The sequence below is a fragment of the Festucalex cinctus genome, chromosome 1 (assembly GCF_051991245.1).
Source record: "Festucalex cinctus isolate MCC-2025b chromosome 1, RoL_Fcin_1.0, whole genome shotgun sequence".
NCBI classification, from domain to species: Eukaryota; Metazoa; Chordata; class Actinopteri; order Syngnathiformes; family Syngnathidae; genus Festucalex; species Festucalex cinctus.
Window position 1 is genome coordinate 63,810,270 of NC_135411.1, and position 25,561 is coordinate 63,835,830.

The following is a 25,561-nucleotide window of genomic DNA, read 5'->3' on the forward strand; positions in this document are numbered from 1 at the left end:
TATAAAGCTACATTTTTAATGACATTTTAAGGACAAAATCTGACCTTTCCGGTCTTTTTCTAACAGAAAAATCAAAAGAACAAAACAATTTACAGTATAAAACAATGAGTAACATACCGTACCAGAGTGAACAAAAAATATAAAGCCAGTCAATCATCAAAATGATGAATGTCACAACACCACAAAACAAAAAATCATGTCTGGTTTAGACTGGTTTATATACAAAATAAACTTTGGACTTGGACTTCTGGTGACTATTTATTGGACCATCCTCTGGTGACCATTTAGCATTCTAAAAGACTCCTTGTCAGATATATGACCTACCTGTCCCACATAATAAAATAGTTTGGATTATGGTGTCTATTTTCTGTTGTGCCTCTAAGTGAGCACAGTCAGCTCTAAAGCAATAGTGTTATAGACATCATAAATAAACCCAAAATTGATGGATTAAACACGGTTGTGCGAATTTGTAGTATTACAAACACGGGTTGGCTTTGGGCATTAATTTGCTTAAACTGGCCCATCTTGGGAATAACATGGGACATATAGCAAGCCAATCGAAAACAGGATGCTGTGCAAAACTCTTGAGTAGTTATTTATGTTGAATATGTAAAAACACATTTGTATGTGTGGTGTGCCCGTTGTCCAAATGAAAACCACTGAGGATGCATCAATATTTTATGGAATAGGTACGAGCGACAACCTATATTTTAATGCGGAAGGCAGTGGCCTGTGAGCTGGGGGGCTCGGTGGTTGAGGAGGACTGCGCGGTGGACTTAAAGAGAGCTTTCAGGATCGTCTGGGGGTCCACCTCAGCGGTTGGCTGGGAAGTTCGCTGGCTTGCGGAACGCGACAATGAGGGAGGAAGGCCATCTTTCTTGGGACCGCTGCCTGCACCCGGGGTGTCGCTGAGCCGCCTGGAGCAACAAGGCAGACAATTTCACGTCACTTTTCCTAACTTCTTTACAGCAATAACAGTGTTTAACATTCTAGCCTGTTAAAATCACCTCTGCTTCTACATATTAAGACTCAATCAGTCTCAGACGTATGTCTTTTTAGCATCCACACATTCAGACCAAGCTACTTACTAATATATAGTAATTCTACGGCCAAGCAGGTAGCACGTAGGAATGAACGCACAATACTGCAGTGTATGTAGGCATCCTCCGTCAGACCTTTATAAAAGGTGGTCGACTGGTAAACATGCGGGACATAAATCATAACCATCATCTTGTCTGAAGCGGAGCGGTACAAGTACTACACTCCAGCCACAATTTTGCATTATTTTTGTAATCTGATTCATTATTTACTGAATTATGTTTATTACGACACACTTATTTGGTAGAATTATGTTAAGTTTTCATAGTGAATGCTTAAAAGACACCTCAAACAGTGTTTTGCAAGTTAACTCCAATTGAAGTAGATAAACTGTTTTCATATTAATTCATGGTTCAATGGTCTTTATTTTTAGCCGATCATGTACGGTTAGTCCAAAACACTTGTCTAAATAATTTAATATTGCTTTTTTTGTTATGCAGATTAATTTATTGCTTATGTTTCAGAACAAATGCATAAGGTCCTTGAATCACAACCACTACATTGATTTAGAAAAAAAAAAATCATTCAGCCCTCAACAAGAGATGAAATTGAAGCACATTAGACACGGTCACATCTTACAGTGTAAGTCATGGACGCAAATGAAAGAAAAACACCCATTGAGCTAACTTACAAGAGAATGGGCTGATCAGAAGTGATGACATTTCCCTGAATGTGTATGTTACACTTCATGGGCTGACCTGGGTGTGAAGGAGGACGACAAAAACAGCATCAACGTGAATTTTGCTTTCATGAATGCACCACATATACCACAATTTCTACATGAACAGATCAATATCCTCATGTTTGCATTCATTAAAATGCAACAAAATCAGATCAAGTTGATGGCTTTGTTTGCTATGAACACTCACCATCCAGGCAGCGGTTATTGTACTTCCTATACGCACTCACAGCATCCTCCTTGCGGACAAACACCACTTCAGCTACGCCCACCTTCACCAGGCGAGCTCGCTTCAAGGCACCACACACACAGAACAGCTCCTGTGAACAAATGGATGTGGAGGGCCAAAGTACACAATGAGTCACCACAGCTAGAGAAAAGTGTTTAGAACACTCACAAAACAGGAGTTTGCAGGTTTACCATGGATGTCCATGTTCCACATTCTGATTCCAGGCCCATACCACCCTCCCCTGTTTTTTTTTTTAACATTCTTTTGATATGTGCAGTGCATGTGACAAATATTTGATGATAGTGTGTCACGCGATCAAACAACATGCATGTGCCAATAGTGGTAATGTATCCGCTCGTGTTAACTCCAGGAAGCGAAAACATGAAAGTAAACCACAAGGCATTAATAATACAAATAATTCAAGTTAGCCTAAGGAAACTCGTTCAATTGATTGAAGCGATACTGGGCATTCTCTACACTACTCCAGCAGTCATTACTTTCCTTATTTAATGTTCAAGACATAGATAATGACTCTATTTAAACCTCTCTGCCATGTCGTGGATCCAAATTGTGCCACTTGAATCATGTGTGTAAATACAACCTGCGATTGACTCACCACTATGTCTTCTTCAGTCACACGGGGATGCAAGTTATTCACCGTTATTTTTGTTCCTTCCAAAGGGCTGAAAACAGGCTGAAACAAATGAGAACAGAAGATGCAATGAAAATAAATCACAACTCTGGCAAGAAAGCTTACCCTCCTGTATAAAATTGAAAGAACAAAATTATGTTTCTTCTAGTCCTATAAACTGGTTGCAAGGGTTTAAATTTGACATGCCAACTTCCACTATGATCTCACAGAAATTAAACTTATAGCACACATAAGATAACTTCAACACCACACGCAAGTCAGGCTTGACAACTGGCTTCACACAATTACCATTGACAGTCATGTGTACTGTGTACAAAGTTGACCTCGGTTTTCAGGGTTTGCGTGTCAGCTTCAAAATGTGTCCTTGACACTTTTGATGAGAAGAGTTTTTAAATGGGGCTAGAGAAACAATTCCAAAAATATTTTCTGAGTTGTCATGTAAACACACACTATGGTTGGTAGAAGCAGATGCTACCACTTAAGGTGTCTGCCTCCACATGATGCACTAAGGTTGTTTACCTGAGGGGGAGGAGGTGCTGCGCTGTGTTGAGCTGAGCTTTGTTGGAGAGTCCTAGAAACAGGCTTCAATGCTGCAGCGGGTGGGCGCGGAGCTGCTGTACTAGTGGTGGGCCGGGTGGGGGCAATGGGGACGGGAGGACGAGGGGCTGCGTAAGCTTCGTTTTTAACAACCTTGGTTATTGGGGCTGACATGGAAAACGGCAAGCCCAACGGACCATCCTGTTAAATGATCAAAATGGAAATGTTCAAATATGCGACTGTTAGGCCATCAGCCAAGGCCACTTATCGTTCACCTTCGTTCCACACATCAGGGGGCCAACCACCATTTTGCACTGTTCGAAAGTACATTATAATTGCACTCTACTGCCAAAAGTTCCACATTTAATCCTGCAGTTTTTGTGCAAATTGACATTAACGTCTGCTATTTTACAGCCATTGTGGTGACGTAATTTGTGTCACTGGTGGAGCTAGTTGCATCGACTTTTGTCTTGCTCTTTTCTGACACGAGCCGAAAATGAGTCATGAGTGTATTATTAATCATGGATGTGGTGATGGTGAATGCCTTTTCTCCTCTGCACTGGGAGAAATTTCGTCAGTGTGCTAATAAAAGGTTGACTCTCGATCGAAACATTGGAATTCTTTGTGTGCCACCTGTGTGGGCAAGCCTTCACTTTGTGATGCCAATGAATCTAATGAATGAAATGTATTGCGTTCTCTGAGTAAATGTACAGACTAGGGGTGTGAATTGCCTAGTACCTGACGATTCGATTCGTATCACGATTCACAGGTCACGATTCGATTCGATACCGATTAATCCCGATACGAATTTATAAGTCGATTGTTGCGATTTTTTTTCATTCAAATTTAGAAAATACTAATCAGTAAGCTTGTAGAGTGTAAGATTTATATGAAAATGTATTATTTATTTATCTGAAATTTCAGTCTTATAGAGGTTGTAATCTGTTTCATGTTTGAACAGCATTAAAATAAAATATTAAGGCTTAATGTTCCGTTCATATAACATTCTTCCATGCTCAAGGTGTGAATCCTAACCCGAAGTCAGACGTTTTGTTGAATATTTTTCCATTAAAAATGGAAGTTTAAAAATCGATTCACACACACACACAAAAAAAAACAAAAAAAAAGGCAATGATGATAAGACGTTGAATCGGTAAAACTACCGAATGAACAATTCTGGAAAAAAAAAAAAAAAAAAAAAAAAAAAAAATCGATTTTTTTTATTGAATCGATTCGAGAATCGCGCGATGTAGTATCGCGATATATCGCCGAATCGATTTTTTTTAACACCCCTAGTACAGACTGTTTCAATGTCACCAAAGTTAGACTTATCTGTTGAGCACAATGATGACAACATCTACATATACTATAAATCACAACCACTTTCTGCTCACTTGATTATTTCAAATTACAGTTCAAGTCTATGTACCCTCAAGTTAATGGCTTGGGAGTACCTGTCTGTAATCAGAGTTTTATATCTGTAAATAAAGTCTAGTCATATTGTGCTATAATATATTGAATTCTGTGTGTTTACTGTTGTCTCAATCTTTAACCCTAAACTGAAATTCCATTGTATGTTGCATGAACAGTTATTGAACAAATTAAGTTTTTCACATTTGCGCTGCCATGTAATCTGTTATGGGACACAGCTCACATAATTTTATGCAAAGTATCACCATTAATCAATTCACCAAGTTTCAAGGATGAGTGGCCACCAGATCAGGAGCTATCGGGGTCTATAAACATGCTTACAGACCCCAAAATATGCGATTTTTACCCTATCATGGTATGTTCAGATGGCTGGTATTTAAAAAAATAAAAAAATTCAAGGAGTTCAGTGGAAAATTAGTCATTTTAAAATAAAAACAGTGCAAATATAAATACTTAAACAGCTCAAAATTAGTATTAATAAGCTTATATTTTTGTTTATGATTATGCAGATTTTGTAATTGTGGAGTGGAATAATTGAAATTGTAATTCAATTTCAATTAATTGCACAGCTTTACCTAGAGGTATTACCATCAAGAAAAAAACAAAAACCAGCTGGCGCCCCCATGAGTGGAACAAAGTCCTCTTTCTAACCACATTTTGCTTCATGGCTGATGGCCTTTGTGAGATTTAATACATAGGCCATGTTTGTTTTGATGTAATAGAAACACTTACCCGTGACTGTAGCAAATTGTTAGAAGTAGTGATTTTTATTTGTTTACTCGGGGGGCCATCGTGATCATTTGACACAGCCTGTGAAAGATATACTAAAAGTTTGTATTTTTTTCCACTAATGATAAAACAATGAGACTGTACTGGAAACTGAAAATTTAACCTGTGAGTGAAGACGCATTCCACCAAGAACCCCAACTGGGCGTTGCTGTAAAATGAGGTTGGGCAATTTAATTTTAAGTTTGCTGGTAAATATGCAAACGTGCAATGATGCACAAAGCATTTTCTTCTCACCTGGATGGTCTTGGTTATTTTTAGAGGCAACAGAGTAGATGCCTGGGTTTGCGTCACATTACTCATGCTCCTCTTAAGGCTCAATCTATCACGAGCATCTGCCATTCCTTTGTTAAGATTGCTGATCGGGCCATCCCTCCCACTCAGTCCTTGCATGTTTGGAGCAAATAGCCTTGTGTTCACACCTGCGAAGTTGTTGTTAGCTTGGATCTTTATCTGTGGCACAAGTGTGTGGCTCTGCAGTTGGTGTGCCACTCCTGTCTTTTGGACGGTCTGTACAGGCACAGTGAACATATTCTGCTGATGTTTACGCGAGTTGATCATCTGACGAGCATCCTGGACTCCTCCGGCTGCTGCTGCTGCTCCACCCCTGCCACGGATTTTAAAGCGAGCATCTTTCTGAATTAGCTTTTCTCTGGCATCTTTCAATGGAAACCCTGACAAAAGAGGGACAAAACACAGGCTGTGATGAAAATATACTCACACAATTGACAGGACTGTACAAAGTCTTGAGGCATCACCAGCTTTGTTGTTTAATCACCCTTTGCACATAAATTATTTGACATAGAACTACTTACTTGTGGCAATTAAGTTATGCAAAAGCAATGAGTAGTTGTTTTTTTTTGCACAAGATATGTATGTGACATTTAAGTTGAGCAAAAGATATGAGTAGTTTTTTTGCTCAAGCTATATATGTGGCATTTAAAACTGACTGCCAGGGGTTATACAAACAAAACAAAAAAATCCACAGTGCCAGCCGCTTTTGAGCATTTTAACTCATCTTTCAAGGCAAAAAGAATATTGTTTGCCTTTACTACATATACAATGTAGCTACTCAATGAAAGATCGCATTCCATTCATTGGAATTTTACTAATCATCATGAAACGTCTTTGAAAGTCAAAGAGTTAAGTTGAACAAAAGGTTATGAGTAGCTTTTTTTGCGCAAGCTTTGTGGCATTTAGGTTATGCAAAAGCCATAAGTAGTTTTTTTTTTTGTTTTCTTTTTTTGCATAAGCTAAGTATGGCATTTATGTTGAGCAAAAGGCTGTGAGTAGTTAGTTATTTTATTTTTTTGCACAAGTTATGTTGCATTTAAGTTATGCAAAAGATATGAGTTGCTTTTTTTGAACAAGCTATGATAAATTTACCGTAAAACTGATAAAAAATGTGTGTACGTTATTGTCTGAACATTTTGCATAAGATTAATTTTTCAAACCTTGTTTAAATGTTTTGTTTTTTAAACTTTTGATTAAAATTGAGTAAAATCGTAATCGTCCAGAATGACAGGAAAAAATAAAAAATAAAAAATAAAAATAAAAAAATAAAAATCGAGATTTTATTTTTTGGCCATATCGCCCAGCCCTAGTAGGTGGACATACTTTAACATTGATTGGCAACTGATAGGGACCAGAACCTCCCAGCACACACAAGAAGCGAGAATTGAGTTATGACAACATGCCTGCTCACAATGCCCTGAGCATCCAACAATTCCTTGCCAAAATAATTTTTATATGTTGAAGCAATCTTCCTAATCACCCAATCAGGTTCTGTTCCATTTCTTCCCTCTTTCCCAACCTCGAATGGGTCATCAAGGGGACCCTTTTGAAACTGTGGATGTACTCAAGATGGCCGTCACGATGACACTGCGGAAGATCCCACAAGAATCCTTCCATGAGCAAATGAAGGTATGTAAGGGAAGACCACTAAAGTGTGTACATTCCAAGAGGATTACGACCAAGGGCAAAACTAGCAATATTGCTTGTAGTTTGGATTTAAAATAAATCTGTTGTGATAACAAAACCAGTGTATCACCATACTAACGCCACCTTTCTAATGAATGGTAAATAAACAAGACGTTAAAACATGCACTTTAATAAGTAAATCAGTGCTTGACACTGCGACCAATTCACCCACAAATGTGGAAAGCTGTACTGTGCTGGTAAAAAATTAATCCAGTCACACAGTGCGAGTGCATGTTTTAATGAGCGGTGCAACTTCTCATTTTTGAGCAGTGATCTGTATGCATCAAGCGCCACAGGTTTGGTTGTACATAGTTAGCGGAACGCGCTGCCGAGGCCAATTTCAAAATAAAAGCCTCCTAAGTAATACAATGACGCCGATGCAATTGCCTTATTTGTATTTGGAAAACAACCCACATACTATATGGTATGCGTCGCAGCTTAAGGCAGCCAGCTTGACTCATCCTCACGCAAGGGTCGACTTCCACACATTAACACAACGCCACTTCGAAATCATATTTAAAGGTCCCCTCATATGAAATGTTCACTTTTGGGGGGTTTTGGTCATAAATATGCCTTACTACACCCTGACAAAGTCCCCAAGTTGTAAGATAAGCGATCCATGTTTCCCTTTTCTATGGCTGTTTGTATCAAAGTAGGTCAAATAGCACTCTTAAATGAGCTGTTTGAGCCGGTCGATTTTACATGTCACTAACCCCACGTTGTTGGTTTTACACGTCACTAGCTCAGCGCGAACTCCACCCTCACAATTTTCAACCCCTCCCGCTGCCGGAGATTTCCTACCCACGAACAAAGAGCAGCAGCAGCAGGAGGACAGCATGGCAGCAAAACAACCCCATAGGAACTGCTCTGAACCAGATTGTACAGAGGACAACAAAAACAATTTTCTTCTGCCACAGAAAGGCTTGTGGTTGGACTGTATTTATGCATTAAATATGCCCAAGCAACTCCCAAAACGTGTTAGTTAGTGGGGTGGCAGATTTCTTGGTCCTGTATCTCCGGCCCGGAGGGGCGTGGAGGGCCGGCACCGACGCCGATGTAAAGCCGAGGTCGACCCGGTTCCAGGGATGTATTCATTTACCCTGTAGGACTTATGGTTTGACTGGTACGGGGGTGTCAATCTATCTCCCGAGAGTCGGGTGGCCGATTTCGCGGCCCCGTATCTTCGGCCCGGAGGGTCGTGGAGGGCCGGCACCGACGCTGATGGAAAGCCGAGGTCGACCCGGTTCCGGGGATTCATTTTCCCCGTAGGACTTATGGTTCGACCGATATGGGGGTGTCAATCCCAGTAGCTGTACCCGGAAAATGTGCATCGTGAGGACTCGGGTTAGCAGCCCTGACAGTTTGTGCCAAACATTTTACTGGCGACTGCTTCAAGAATTTGGGACAATACAAACGTGGATTAGCAGAACTTCTTTCACTTACCCCGTATCGGTATTAGCTATTGAAAGTAAAGCATTGTCAATATTCCTTCAGGTGCAGACGTGAAGACTCAGGGGCATATTTACTAAGAATGCGCTCCGTCAGGTAATAGAGCGAAATATTGCACCACAACTGCACCCGCAGTCTGCGCCCAGTTACCCACCTATTCACTAAGGCTATTGCTCTAATGATGTACCGGCGCAAACACGCCCACAAAACTGACAGCTTGGAGAAAATTTGCACCTGATTTACCACACATGGCAACGGATTTGCGCCAAGAACATGGTTGTTATAGTAACAGTTGCGAGAAAGATGACATCAGAAAGCGAGGTTGGACCGAGAGTAAGCGTTTGTAGCACTATTAAGCTGTACAGAGCAAAGAGGACGACAACGACGTCATTCATTCATAAAGTACAAATTATTGGTGCGATTGTTTTTAAAAAATATATTTTCAGAGGTTGGCATAGGCGTACAGTATACATCTGGCACGTAAAAATTATCATAAAATGCCTGCGTCCCATTGCCGATCAGCCCGGGTTACGTTATGTGTCCTAAAACAAACATATAAAGATTTCCCCCTCCTTTTCTCTCTCTCTCCTCTCTGCGTGATCTGCCGTGGATGTTGTACTGCAAATGGCACGCAATGCTGTCATGATCGAGATTGCAGCAGTTAATAAATGCTTTCCAAAAACGTTATTTGCATAATGTAATGCATAATAATAATGCAAACGAGGTGTGGCTATTTGCGTTGGCGTTAGTGAATTAGACGCTGCATGTCAATGAGTCTCATTTGCATTGGGGTGGGCATATTTTGCGTCAAATGTATGCAAATTACCTAATTTACATACGCGCAAATAACACCGGCGCACCGTGACGTGAATCTGTTCGGCAGAGCACTTAGTGACGGATTTCCCCATCTGCACGTATTTAGTGAATTAGGCGCTCGCAGATTGCTCCATTTTTGCTGGTTAGCACGGTGCAAAGGCGACGCAAACCTTTAGTGAATAGGCCCCTCTGTTTGTAAACAGGAGCACACGGAAAAGATGAGACGTGCCCACGCCCAACTCATTTCGTAGTAAAAAAAAAAAACACACGAAAGTCTGGCGAGCGTTGGCCATGCCCACCAAAATCCGCTCGTTTGATGCTACGCTAACAGCAGACCTTCCTAGTGGAGACTGCAATTCTACAACAAGGTACAATTTCGTGAACATTTCTTTTGATACAGTTTCAGGGCGTCCAGAGGTTGGTTGGTGTCATTGCTGCAAAGCTCATATCAGGTGATCTTTAATTGCCAAATAAGGACGTTAACTCTTTGACTGCCAGCCATTTTCGGAAAAGGTAACCCCTATACTGCCAGCTGATTTACAGAATTTTACCGATCTTTCAAGCTCCACAGAAAATGTTGTGTTAGGACTATGGAAACGCGGATACTACCAAATGAAATGTTTGAAAAGTTTGTTTCTACCTTATTCGGATCTTCAGTAATCAACAATAGAAAACACCTTCGTTTCACCCAAATCCTCTATTTTCTTCCAAAATACGGAGAAATCAAGCTTTTTGTGAAACGATGTTATTTCATGCACTCTAGTGAATTTGGCACTTTTTTTTTTTTTTGCATGAGTGATTCTACAAACACCTAAACTTCTATAAAACACTACCCCAACAATAAAAAATGTTTTTTGATTGCAAAATAACAGTTTATTTACATGCAACAGTAGCAATCCGAACAAACAATTTGGAAAACTCTTTGCAAACTATTTACACGTGCGCAACAGTTTTTGTCAGTCTGCTTCTGCATGGACTGATTTGCGTAGAGGTTGGTATGATGAACGATGTGCTGGAGAAGTTCATCCGTGATGAAGAGCTCCAGGATGTCAGCTGGCAGGTGGGAATTCAGCTCTGCTGCAGCATCCCTTGGTCCTGGTTTTGCAGCAAAGGGGAAGATGGTTGGCTGCCAGCCGAATTCATCAACTTCAAGCCAGCCAGAATCTTTGGGATCTGCAAATATACATTTCAATATCATATATTATTTTAGAGCACTGTGATGCAATGTGTGTGTGTGTGTGTGTGTGCATGTTTACCTTTTTTTCTTCGATGTATTGGTTGATGCACTTTCTGTAAATTATAGAAGAAGTTTACCATCAAATATTTTATTAGAGCTGTGGAGAATCTTTTTTTTTTTTTTTTTTTTTTTTTTTCCTTTGTTCTGCTCACTGTGAGAAGGGTCACTTTGGGCCCTATGAGGGGGAGCTTGTTGCGGTGTATTGAAAACGTTTTTTGTTTGTTTTTTTACCTTTCTTTGTCGTAGAACCAGCGGTCGGACGTTGCTGTGAGCACGATCTATAAAACATACATTCACGTTTGTATAGGTAATAGATGTTCTAGTGTATATCAGCACATTTACACACGCTGCTAGCAGATCGCCGAAAAGTTATTAAAGTAATCTTACTAGCAATCTCTTAGCATGTTAGCGCTTACCTTCACGTTCTTTGGAAGACTGTCCAAGACTGTCTTGCATCGGACCCATAGTACTCGTCATCGTCCGATGAAACGTCATCTGTGCAGACGTGCTCAGTTGTGCACCACTTTTCTCCGGTGTTAGCATCGCTAGCCGGTGCGGCCTTAGGACGTTATTAGCATCGCTAGCCGGTGGGGCCTTCGGACGTGGTCGAAACGGCCGCGTCACCGCTTCAACTATGACTTAACTCCGTCATCACTGTGCTCTTGAGCACTGGACGATGCTTTTGAGCTTTGAAAATAAGGATCAAGCGTGAGCTGATTGCCATCTGTAGCCTTTTTGACTCCCTTAGCCAAGTTAGCCATTCTCTCCCCCTCAACACTCTAGCTCCGCCTCTCTTCCTCTACTGTTGTCTCCTACCCGATCTTGTCCAAAAGACTCATCACAGCCATCTAGTGACCAGGAATACTCATTATAGTAACCCGATCGGCTTGATACTTGGAGCACAGCTGCCCAAGGCTTTCCTCCACCAGTTTCCATAAAAAAACATAGTAGACGTCAATTAACGTCTATGGCGGCCAATTCTAGGTTTATACTGAACGTCATTAAACGTTTATGGCGGTCAAAGAGTTAATTAGGGCCCGAGCAGCGACCGCTGCGAGGTCCCTATTGTTTTTGTAAAAATTATTATTATTATTATTAGGGCCCGAGCAGCGACCGCTGCGAGGTCCCTATTGTTTTTGTAAGAATTCTTCTTCTTCTTCTCCGTAAACGATCGCATTTTTGAGGGCCTAAACATTTACGAAAACTCACCAAACTTTGCAGTCTCTTATGTAGTTGTCATAACAACACGACACTATAGCGCCACCTAGCGCAGAAAAATAAAAACCAATCCCGGCCCGTTTGAGCTAGAGCTACGAAAATTGGCAGGCACATGTAGCACCCCGAGACGCACAAAAAAAGTCAGTGGAAGCCATTTCCTAAAATGTACAGGAAGTGAGCTATGAATTTTTGAACGTCCAATTTTGGCCCATTTTGGCACATTCACTGTGGTCATACCCCCTTTGCAAATATTTTTCAGCCAGTTGACTTCAAACTTGCCATGTATCATCTCAAGACCCGAGACAACAACTGGGCAAAAAATCTTGACTTTTTGAAATACTATATGACGGGGGCGGGGCAACAAATATTGCCTTTCAAATTTCATTTGTCCAGAAAGACAAAATGCTTAATAACTCCTAGGGGTGTGAATTGCCTCGTACCTGACGATTCGATTCGTATCACGATTCACAGGTCACGATTCGATACCGATTAATCCCGATACGAATTTATAAGTCGATTGTTGCGATTTTTTTCCATTCAAATTTAGAAAATACTAATCAGTAAGCTTGTAGAGTGTAAGATTTATATGAAAATGTATTATTTATTTATCTGAAATTTCAGTCTTATAGAGGTTGTAATCTGTTTCATGTTTAAACAGCATTAAAATAAAATATTAAGGCTTAATGTTCCGTTCATATAACATTCTTCCATGCTTAAGGTGTGAATCCTAAAAAAAAAAAAAAAAAAAAAAAAAAAAAATCGATTTTGCCTATTATTGAATCGATTCGAGAATCGCGCGATGTAGTATCGCGATATATCGCCGAATCGATTTTTTTTTAACACCCCTAATAACTCCCATGTACAAGCTCCAAAAAATCTCAAACTTCTCATGCAAATTAATAGTCACGGCCTGAAAACATCTATATGATAAAATTCAGTTACATATATAGCGCCACCTAGTGGTGACAATAAATGTCATACTTTACGTTTTTAGCTACTGTGCCAACCTCTTTGAAGGGATCCAGGTGAAAAATGGTCAGAAAAGCCTTAAGATGTTGATCATGCCCCACACCGAATATTGTAACTTTCCGCCAAAGGGCGTGGCCGCTACGGTGCCGCAAAGTCTGGTAATTTTTCGTGGCAATAAAAGCTGCTTTAACTTGACCCAGATGATCCTATCTTCTCAAAATTTCACACATTTGATGAGAATCCAGCCCTTAAGACATCTACGAACTTATATTACATCTTACTGATAGCGCCACCTACTGGCAATTTTCTTTCTTACGAATTTTCTTCAATGCTTTTCTCCAACCACATAAACTGCACCTACCTCATATTTGCTCAGGTGAGGGTTTCGGTCTTCATGATGTCACAGCGCAAAGTTTGTAAGTTTTCGCAAATCGCTGTGGGCGTGGCTAAGCTCTGTTCGCCAAGAAAAGAACGCCAGTTTTGAGGGTCTAAACATGCACAGAAAGTCATGAAACTTGGCACACACATCTGGCCTGGTAAAATGAGCAATATTTTATTGTTGATTGTGCTATTTTTACAAAAATGACTCAATAGCGCCCCCTAGAAATTTTTAACGAAGCAGCCCCGGTTGTACGTTTAAGCAAGAACGACGAATATTTTTAAGTGTATGAGGGAGCCCAAGACCTACAAAAAAAGTCTCTAGGACCCATATGCTAAAATGAACAGGAAGTGAGCTACGAATTTTTGAATGTCCCATTTTTGACGATTTTTGCACATTTACAGGGGGCATACTCTTGCCCACTTCTCCTACACGTTTCATCCGACTGACTTCAGACTTGACCTGGGCCATATCAAGACCTGAGCCAACGACAGGGGAAAAAAATCTTGACTTTTCGAAATACTATATGATGAGGGCGGGGCATCAAAATTTGTGTTTCGCAATGAAAAAGGATATGCTTAATAACTCCCCGGTACATGCTCCAAAAAATCCCAAACTTGACATGTATGTTTATAGTAAAGGCTTGAAGCTATCTCTATGACAACATTCAGTTATATATGCAGCGCCACCTAGCCCTTGAGGCATGAAAAAAAATACCCCACTTACGGTAACACTACAAATAATGTAAACTCATTCTAAGTGTGATAACTAAGTCATTTATGAATATTCTTTTACTTTTCACCACTCAAAATGTTCACTGGCATCAGACCTAACCAAACATACATATTTTTGTTATTTAGTTTTATGTATTTTTGATAGCCTCTATGGACATTAAAAGCAATATCGTGAATGACGGATATGCTTAATAACTCCCTGGTACATGCTCCAAAAAATCCCATCCTTGAAATGTATATTTATAGTCAAGGCCTGAAGGTATCTCTATGACAAAATTCAGTTATAAATACAGCGCCACCTAGTCCTTGAGGCATTCAAAACAAAAAAAAAGCCTCACTTACGGTATTTTTACAAAAATTGTAAACTCATTGTAAGTGTTTTAACTAAGTCATTTATGAATATTCTTTTACTTTCCACCACTCAATATGTTCACTGGCATCAGACCGATCCAAACATATGTACTTTTTTTTATTTAGTTTCATTTTTTTTGATCGCCTCTATGGACAATAAAAGCAACATTGTGCAATGAGTACGAGCGATGATGTGTGTATATATACCTTTACGAAAAATACCAAAAGACGCTGATTTTTGCAGATCTTAACAATCACCAAAACCCATTGAGCTTGACACACTCATCACACCTGGCAAAAAAATAAATTAAAAAACCACATGTAATGGTTTATCATGCCATTTTCAAAGAAATTCTGCTTCCAATGTGCCAGTACCCCAATGTGCAAGTACCCCAACGTGCAAGTACCCCAACGTGGCCCGGGCTGCGAGGGCCCTTTATAGCTGCTCGCAGCTCTAGTTATTAGGGCCCGAGCAGCGACCGCTGCGAGGTCCCTATTGTTTTTGTAAAAATTATTATTATTATTATATTATTATTATTATTAGGGCCCGAGCAGCGACCGCTGCGAGCTCCCTATTGTTTTTGTAAAAATTCTTCTTCTTCATTCTCCGCAAACGATCGCGATTTTGGGTACCTAAACATTCACGAAAACTCACCGAACTTTGCACACTCCTCAGGCCCGGCGAAAAATTTGATATTAAGTCGTCATAACAATGCGACTCGATAGCGCCCCCTAGCGTAGAAAAATAAAAACCAAGCCCGGCACGTTTGAGCTAGAGCAACAAAAATTGGCAGGCACGTGTAGCACCCCGAGACGCACAAAAAAGTCTCTTGGGACCATGTAGCTAAAATGGAGCTATGAATTTTTTTATGTCCAATTTTGGCCTATTTTGGCACATTCACTGTGGTCATGCTTTTTCCCCCTTTGCAAACATTTTTCATCCAATTGACTTCAAACTTGGCATTTATCATCTCAAGACCTGAGAGAACAACTGGGCAAAACATCTTGCCTTTTTGAAATACTATATGACGGGGGCGGGGCATCAAATATTGCCTTTAAAATTTCATTTGTCCAGAAAGAGCAAATGCTTAATAACTCCCATGTTCAAGCTCCAAAAAATCTCAAACTTCTCAGGCAACGTAATAGTCACGTCCTGAAAACATCTATATGATAAAATTCAGTTATACATATAGCGCCACCTAGTGGTTACAATAAATGTCATACTTTACGTTTTTAGCTACTGTGCTGAGCTTGTTGAAGGGATCCATTTGAAAATTGGTCAGAAAAGCCTTAAGATGTTGATCATGCCCCACACCGAATATTGTAACTTTTCGCCAAAGGGCGTGGCCGCTACGGTGACGCAAAGTCTGAAGATTTTTCGTGAAAATAAAAGCTGCATTAACTCTACCGAGATGATCCTATCTTCTCAAAATTTCACACATTTGATGAGAGTCCAGCCCTAAAGACATCTACTGACTTATATTTCATCTAACTGATAGCGCCACCTAGTGGCAATTTTTTTTCTTACGGATTTTCTTCTACGTTTTTCTCCAAACACATTAACTGGACCTACCTCATATTTGCTCAGATGAGGGTTTCGGCCTTCATGATGTCACAACACGAAGTTTGTGAGTTTTCGCGAATTGCTGTGGGTGTGGCTAAGCGCTGTTTGCCAAGAAAACAACGCCAGTTTTGAGGGTCTAAACATGCACAGAAACTCATGAAACTTTGCACACACATCTGGCCTGGTAAAATGAGCCATATTTTATTGTTGATTGTGCTATTTTTACAAAAATGACTCAATAGCGCCCCCTAGAAGTTTTTAACAAAGCAGCCCCGGTTGTACGTTTAAGCAAGAACGACGAATATTTTTAGGTGTATGAGGGAGCCAAAGTCCTACAAAAAAGTCTCTTGGACCCATATGCTAAAATGAACAGGAAGTGAGCTACGAATTTTTGAATGTCCCATTTTTTACGATTTTAGCAAATTTACAGGGGGCATACTTTTGCCCACTTCTCCTACACGTTTCATCCGACTGACTTCAGACTTGACCTGGGCCATATCAAGACCTGAGCCAACGACAGGGGAAAAAATCTTGACTTTTCGAAATACTATATGATGAGGGCGGGGCATCAAAATTTGTGTTTCGCAATGAAAAAGGATATGCTTAATAACTCCCCGGTACATGCTCCAAAAAATCCCAAACTTGACATGTATGTTTATAGTAAAGGCTTGAAGCTATCTCTATGACAACATTCAGTTATATATGCAGCGCCACCTAGCCCTTGAGGCATGAAAAAAAATACCCCACTTACGGTAACACTACAAATAATGTAAACTCATTCTAAGTGTGATAACTAAGTCATTTATGAATATTCTTTTACTTTTCACCACTCAAAATGTTCACTGGCATCAGACCTAACCAAACATACATATTTTTGTTATTTAGTTTTATGTATTTTTGATAGCCTCTATGGACATTAAAAGCAATATCGTGAATGACGGATATGCTTAATAACTCCCTGGTACATGCTCCAAAAAATCCCATCCTTGAAATGTATATTTATAGTCAAGGCCTGAAGGTATCTCTATGACAAAATTCAGTTATAAATACAGCGCCACCTAGTCCTTGAGGCATTCAAAAAAATAAAATGCCTCACTTACGGTATTTTTACAAAAATTGTAAACTCATTGTAAGTGTTTTAACTAAGTCATTTATGAATATTCTTTTACTTTCCACCACTCAATATGTTCACTGGCATCAGACCGATCCAAACATATGTACTTTTTTTATTTAGTTTCAATTTTTTTTATCGCCTCTATGGACAATAAAAGCAACATTGTGCAATGAGTACGAGCGATGATGTGTGTATATATACCTTTACGAAAAATACCAAAAGACGCTGATTTTTGCAGATCTTAACAATCACCAAAACCCATTGAGCTTGACACACTCATCACACCTGGCAAAAATATAAATTAAAACACCACATGTAATGGTTTATCATGCCATTTTCAAAGAAATTCTGCTTCCAATGTGCCAGTACCCCAATGTGCAAGTACCCCAACGTGCAAGTACCCCAACGTGGCCCGGGCTGCGAGGGCCCTTTATAGCTGCTCGCAGCTCTAGTTATTAGGGCCCGAGCAGAGACCGCTGCGAGGTCCCTATTGTTTTTGTAAAAATTATTATTATTATTATATTATTATTATTATTATTATTCTTTATTCTCCGCAAACAATCGCGATTTTGGGTACCTAAATATTCACGAAAACTCACCGAACTTTGCACACTCCTCAGGTCCGGCGAAAAATTTGATATTATGAAGTCGCTATAACAACGCGACTCTATAGCGCCCCCTAGCGTAGAAAAATAAAAACCAAGCCCGGCACGTTTGAGCTAGAGCAACGAAAATTGGCAGGCACGTGTAGCACCCCGAGACGCACAAAAAAAAAAAAAAAGTCTATTGGGACCATGTAGCTAAAATGTACAGGAAGTGAGCTATGAATTTTTTAATGTCCAATTTTGGCCTATTTTGGCACATTCACTGTGGTCATGCTTTTTCCCCCTTTGCAAACATTTTTCATCCAATTAACTTCAAAATTGGCATTTATCATCTCAAGACCTGAGACAACAACTGGGCAAAAAACCTTGACTTTTTGAAATACTATATGACGTGGGCGGGGCATCAAATATTGCCTTGAAAATTTCATTTGTCCAGAAAGAGCAAATGCTTAATAACTCCCATGTTCAAGCTCCGAAAAATCTCAAACTTCTCATACAACGTAATAGTCACGGCCTGAAAACATCTATATGATAAAATTCAGTTATACATATAGCGCCACCTAGTGGTAACAATAAATGTCATACTTTTCGTTTTTAGCTACTGTGCTGAGCTCGTTGAAGGGATCCAGTTGAAAATTGGTCAGACAAGCCTTAAGATGTTGATCATGCCCCACACCGAATATTGTAACTTTTCGCCAAAGGGCGTGGCCGCTACGGTGACGCAAAGTCTGAAGATTTTTCGTGACAATAAAAGCTGCATTAACTTGACCGAGATGATCCTATCTTCTCAAAATTTCACACATTTGATGAGAGTCCAGCCCTAAAGACATCTACGAACTTATATTTCATCTTACTGATAGCGCCACCTCGCATATTTTTTTCTTACGAATTTTCTTCTACGTTTTTCTCCAAACACGTTAACTGGACCTACCTCATATTTGCTCAGATGAGGGTTTCGGCCTTCATGATGTCACAACACGAAGTTTGTGAGTTTTCACGAATTGCTGTGGGCGTGGCTAAGCGCTGTTCGCCAAGAAAACAACGCCAGTTTTGAGGGTCTAAACATGCACAGAAAGTCATGAAACTTGGCACACACATCTGGCCTGGTAAAATGAGCAATATTTTATTGTTGATTGTGCTATTTTTACAAAAATGACTCAATAGCGCCCCCTAGAAATTTTTAACGAAGCAGCCCCGGTTGTACGTTTAAGCAAGAACGACGAATATTTTTAAGTGTATGAGGGAGCCCAAGACCTACAAAAAAAGTCTCTAGGACCCATATGCTAAAATGAACAGGAAGTGAGCTACGAATTTTTGAATGTCCCATTTTTGACGATTTTTGCACATTTACAGGGGGCAGACTTTTGCCCACTTCTCCTACACGTTTCATCCGACTGAGTTAAGACTTGACCTGGACCATGTCAAGACCTGAGCCAACGACAGGGGGAAAAATCTTGACTTTTCGAAATACTATATGATGAAGGCGAGGCATCAAACTTTGTGTTTCGCACTGAAAAAGGATATGCTTAATAACTTCCCGGTACATGCTCCAAAAAATCCCAAACTTGACATGTATGTTTATAGTCAAGGCCTGAAGCTATCTCTATGACAACATTCAGTTATATATGCAGCGCCACCTAGCCCTTGAGGCATGAAAAAAATAAAAATACCCCACTTACGGTATTTTTACAAAAATTGTAAACTCTTTCTCAGCGTGATAACTAAGTCATTTATGAATATTCTTTTACTTTCCACCACTCAAAATGTTCACTAGCATCAGACCTATCCAAACATACGTATTTTTTTATTTAGTTGTATTTATTTTTGATAGCCTCTATTGACGTTAAAAGCAGTATCGTGAATGAAGCATATGCTGAATAACTCCCCGGTACATGCTTCAAAAAATCCCAAACTTGACATGTATATTTATAGTCAAGGCCTGAAGGTATCTCTATGACAAAATTCATTTATAAATACTGCGCCACCTTGTCCTTGAGGCATAAAAAAAACAAAAAAAACAACAACAAAAAACACTTACGGTATTTTGAACAAAATTTGTAAACTCGTAAGTGTTATAACTAAGTCATTTATGAATATTCTTTTACTTTCCACTACTCAAGATGTTCACTGTTATCAGACCGATCCAAACATCTGTACTTTTTTTATTCAGTTTCATTTTTTTTTGATCGCCTCTATGGACAATAAAAGCAACATTGTGCAATGAGTACAAGCGATGATGGGTATTAAGGGTGTCACGATTTCGATTTTTTATCGAAATCGATCGAAATTACGTCACGATTTCGAGCATCGAAATAGAAGAGAGGACACACGATTCGATGCCCCCCCCCCCCCAGCGCCCGCCGCCACCGCCGCCACCGCCACCTCCCAGGAAAGCAAATGAGACGCAGCCATTCAGCTACTAGCTAACGGCACTTGTTAGCTGACTTCTCCTGCAGTCATGATGGCAAGCGCGGACAGACACAGCAATGGTGCTTCAAGCCGCTCCCGCTTCTCTCGTCACCAGTTTGGAAACATTTTGCGTTCCCGGTGAGTTATGTCGACAACGTTCACGTTGTCGATAAAAAGACCACAGTTGCAAGATATGCTATGTGCGCGTACTGTACTCGGCCACGGTGTTACGCCCGGCTCGTCAAGGGGAAGGGAAGTAACACAATAACAGAAAATATAGAGTAGATAAACACGGGTCGACTTTAACATCTGAGTAGTTTTAATTGAAATTTCAGGCAGGGGTTTGACAAGGGAGTGAAAGTGGAAGGTGAACAAATAATAACCGCATTTGACAGAACTGACAGAACGGAGGAGAAACAACAATAACCAATAGGGGTATAATACACGGATACACAAAAGCGTCGCGCTGGCACAGTCGTCCAATCGGAGTGTCGCGCTGGCACAGTCGTCCAATCGGAGTGTCGCGCTGGCACAGTCCTCCAATCAGAGTGTCGCGCTGGCGCATTCAAACTGAAGTACCATTATACGGGCACCAGCCGACACAAACACACACATACATACTAGGGGAGCGGAGCCGGCGGCGGGCCCGAGCCGCCAGCCGTAACAACGGGAAACACGACAAACATGACGGGACATTTACGCAGGCATCACAAAGATTTAGATTTATCAAATTCAACTAGAAGTGGGAAAACAACGGTCCAACCAACTATTTCATCCTCATTTACAGTGAAACTTCCACACACTTCAGCTCGCGCGAAACGCCAGATCCATAGGTCTATTTATAGCAGCAGACCTGCAGCCTTGGAAAACGCTGGATTCAAACATTTAATTAGTGTACTTGAACCACGCTACAGTATGCCCAGCAACTGTAAATGTTGGGATATAGTTTGTTCAGGCTGTATTTGTTCCATGACTTTGGATACAATATATTTTTTGTTGTTGTTGCACATTGCACATTATTTTAAGAGGAACGCACAGCACACTGTTGTAACCAAAAACAGTCAATAGATGGCAGGCACCCACTGTGACTTTTTGTTTTTGTTTTTTTATTTTTTATTTTACACTTCAGTAAGAACAAGACGGTTAACTTTATATTGTAAATAAATTCTTTGAATTTGATCATTCCTGCCTAATGTCAATTATCATATATTACATAAATTTACACAAAAATAATATGGAAATTGCATCACCTATATGTAGCCGATCTTTTGAAATAAGATTTACTGTACAATGAATAGAACCAATGATCATAGACTAGCCTTAGCCTACAGAAAGCATATGCCTCTGTGTTATAAAGTGGGGGAGCGGAAAAAAAAAAATCGAAAAAAAAATCGAATCGTTACCCCAAAATCGAAATTTAAATCGAATCGTGGAGTTGGCGAATCGTGACACCCCTAATGGGTATATATACTTTTGCAAAAAAAAAAAAACAGTCAGGTCAACTAATTCCCTAAAAATAAAAAAGGAAGCAGATTTTTGCAGATCTTGACAATCACCAAAACACATTGAGCTTGTCACACACATCACACCTGGCAAAAATAAATTCACATGTAAAGGTTTATCATGCCATGTTCAAAGAAATTTTGCTCCTAATGTGCCAGTACCCCAATGTGCGAGTACCCCAACGTGCAAGTACCCCAACGTGCAAGTACCCCAACGTGCAAGTACCCCAACGTGCAAGTACCCCAACGTGGCCCGGGCTGCGAGGGCCCTTTATAGCTGCTCGCAGCTCTAGTTAGTCTTGTCATTGTAAGATACAGCACAAGTCTCCGGCGTTAAAAGTACTAGCCACCAACGAGAGCCTAAACATTGACAGCATTCAGGACGCTGAACTGCAGTTGCATTCAAATACTGTCTGACATTTCAAACTCAGATAGAGAAAAAAAAAAAAAAGTCCATCAATGCATTTACCGTTTATAATTGCAAATATCTAAACAGTGTAGGCTTTCTATCAATCTATAAAAGCTGGCATACATTAAGAATAATGGATGTGAATTAAATCACTGTGTTTTTTGTTTTTGTTTTTTAAACTTAAATTTACAATCAGTGGTCCAACGAGTCACTTTTCTAATCATCTACGAGGCTTCCATCCTCCATTCTGATTGCAGGTATGCCAATGAATCAAAATAAAAGAGAAACCTTACCCGATGTTTAATTCTTATAACATTTACCATCAGAAATAGGAGCACCTTGACAATAGTCCCCTCTAAACAGGCATTCACCAAAACAGTAAACAAGAAATAGTCAGAGTCATCATATAGCAGTTTTATTTTCATCGTTTACGCTCCTGGATAGTCTGCACTGGTGAGCTGACACGAACTAGAACGACGAGTTCACGCATAGTTTGCGCATAGTTTATGCACTTCCCGCATTTGCACGACGACTTAGCGCAATTCGGACGATGCCGTGCCGACTTGGGCACGGCATATAAAAAGGGGGCCTCCCCAACCCAGTTGCGTACCCGTCGGCTGTCAGGTTTCAAGGTGGCCGGGCTGCGCTGGCACCGGCGGTGGGGTGTCCCCGCGCCAGTCGCGGCCTCGGCCCCGGGCCGGGATCAAGGTTGAGTGGACGTGGGGAAGGGGGGGGAGCGCAAACCGAGCCGGCCGGCCCGGCTGCCTCCCCGCGGCGGCTAGGCGGTCGGACCTCCCGCGAGCGACTCATCCACGGCCACGCACCCTCGCCCTCTCGTTCGTAGGCGCCTCCGCCCGTGCGGGCTCGCTCGCCCTGTCTCTCTCTCCGGTAATGATCTTTCCGCAGGTTCACCTACGGAAACCTTGTTACGACTTTTACTTCATCTAGTATAGTTAAGTTTGATCGTCTTCTCGGCATGCCGCCGGGGCCCATCCGAGGTGCGCACTGCCACACACTGGCGCGCATCCTTCCCGCATCATCCTGACGAGTTCACGAACAGTTTGCGCATTGTTCACGACCCGGTCGCGAAATTTTATCGTTACAACATGCCACAACATGGCACGCAGTCACAACAGGTTTAAGGACACTTCACGCCACTTTACGACTAGTTCGCACACTGGCACGACTCGAGTCGTGCCAATTCGTGCCACAAAATTGTGCAAGTATCAAGGTGCTAGGGCTGGGTATTGCCGCCAACCTCACGATACGATACGTATCGCGATACAGGGGTCACGATATGATACGTATCACGATACATATGTATCCCAATACATGATCTCCAAGGCGATACGTATCCCGATATTTTACATTAATTTACTTGCATTTTATAATAACAGTCATATGTATACCTAAAGGATATGTTTTTTTATGCTGACTGACAAAAATATTTTTGTTAGCAACTCTTCTGGTTTACCACCATGCGGCATGCCTGGTCTAAACGTGGACGCACTGGAGAGCAAGCAGCTTTCACAATATGCATGAGCATGCATGCTTAATATGCATGAGCCGATATGAGCAAAGATATCAAAGTATTAAAATTACAGCTCTAAAATTTTCTTATTTGAAATATTTGGGGAAATAAAAAAAAAAACTTTTTTCATGTAACACATTCTATTTCGTTTTTAACTCATTCACTGCCATTGACGGAAAAAGGCGTCAAATGCTGCATTTTTTTTTGCTGTCTGGCAATGAATGTGTTAAACAAAATATAAGAAATTTGGTACATTAAGACACGTGCCATGTTAAGTTTATAAGTAAATAAATGTTGATATTCTTCTGCTTTCATTTTTCTTAGCAAGACACAGTGTCCAATCACTGGCGAGCTATTTTTGCATTAATTGAAGGCAATTAACTTCAAAGATGCTGCTGGTTTTTATTTTTTGGGTACAATGCAAGCTGCAAAGGCAAACGTTAACTGCCTATTTAAAGTTAACGAGCATTATCGATTCTGACGCCTGCGTATTTCATACATGTATTGTAATGAGGCCCGCAACGATATATTGCCGTATCGATTTTTTGAGCACACCCCTACAAGGTGCCAATAAAAGCAAAGCCTTTTTTTTTTTCAATGTCTTCGTTTAAAGTAATATAAAATAACTGACCTGTTTTATTGCAGGTAAATCTTGTTACAGTAAAATAATTTGCAGCTATATGTTGAGTCGCTGTCAATGTTTATGTTATCTGAAATTATGTGATGCAAATTGAGACAACTATACATCAGCAAATACGGTCAATGTTGTATCTCCCCCAAAAAGGGAGCGACCAAAAGCTGTGTGGTGCGATCAACTGCAAAAGTTAGTGTAGAGCCCTGAAAAGTTAGTGCAGAGCCCAGAAAATACTCATATCACATTCTTACCAGCTCCTCCTCCAAGCCGTTGTCGAGCATCAGTCATGCCAATCCTTTGACGGGCATCAAAAGTATTGCCAACACCTCCTGCACCACGTCCAAACATGGTTCTGTAAAGAACCCAATACAATAAGCTACTAAGTTCAGCAATATTTATAAAAATAACAATGCTTCGGTTGTTTTTGGATTATTAATCATACCACAGTGAACAAGGGTAGCTAATGGTTGGTCAAATGAATATGATCTAACCTTGTAAGTCAACCGTACCAAGTTAAATTTCGTACACACCAAGTAGTGCCGTTATTGGCTGTGTAGCTCGGTATTTATAAAATCATTACTTAAACGAACAAAACGATTAATGAATGGTCTTAACACGTTGTTTTGACTTAGTTAAATGGGAATTGTTTTCCGACTAGACAACATAAGTTTTAGAGAGGCTACGTAGCTGCTAAAATTAGCCAGTTTGGTAAAATAACAGGCGCACGAAAAACTTACTAGGTCACGCTATAAAAACAAGTTGTATAACTAGCGCAATTAAACCGATACTACTACCAACACATATCATTGTTTGGTAGAAAAGTAAATGACTTGAATTTCAAACTGAAGGAAAACACACTTCGAATGCTAATGGCCTAACATCCAGCTAATGCTAATACACGCTGGACAAGCGCTCGCTTTGGGATCCTGAGCATTAGTACATGATTAGCCAGCAAGCTCCCAAATACGCCTCGGTTCTCTGTTAACAGTTTTACTATCGTACAAATGTCTCAGAATACTAACCATTAATAAGACTTATAGTAATTAAGCAGTCTTGTTACCGTTTAACTGGCACCTTGACGTTTATTCCGCGTTGTCGTATCACTTCATCCAGAGATACGTCCGCCATTTTGCAGCTCTATTTTAAATTGCACATGCGTGGTTGACGAGTCAATGTTACGGACGGCCTGTTGGTGCAGAAAGTATTTTATGTTAAATGCACTCCGTTATTTGTATCACAAGGTACATG

General features: G+C 40.4%; 2 protein-coding genes across 2 annotated transcripts; both read right to left on the bottom strand.

Annotated features, from left to right (window-relative positions):
* On the bottom strand, positions 1-25,518 carry poldip3 (polymerase (DNA-directed), delta interacting protein 3). Its single transcript, XM_077501500.1, has 10 exons — positions 25,374-25,518; positions 24,565-24,665; positions 5,650-6,086; positions 5,519-5,563; positions 5,359-5,436; positions 3,178-3,396; positions 2,623-2,700; positions 1,968-2,097; positions 1,730-1,796; positions 1-917 (listed from the first exon to the last, which is right to left on the bottom strand). Exons 1-10 carry the CDS (start codon positions 25,439-25,441, stop codon positions 704-706), a joined length of 1,437 nt encoding a protein of 478 aa, XP_077357626.1. The 5' UTR covers positions 25,442-25,518; the 3' UTR covers positions 1-703.
* On the bottom strand, positions 9,435-12,411 carry LOC144004332 (uncharacterized). The gene is made up of 4 exons (XM_077501512.1): positions 11,311-12,411; positions 11,126-11,172; positions 10,914-10,947; positions 9,435-10,830 (listed from the first exon to the last, which is right to left on the bottom strand). Exons 1-4 carry the CDS (start codon positions 11,435-11,437, stop codon positions 10,535-10,537), a joined length of 504 nt encoding a protein of 167 aa, XP_077357638.1. The 5' UTR covers positions 11,438-12,411; the 3' UTR covers positions 9,435-10,534.
* Positions 25,519-25,561: the final 43 nt, after the last annotated feature.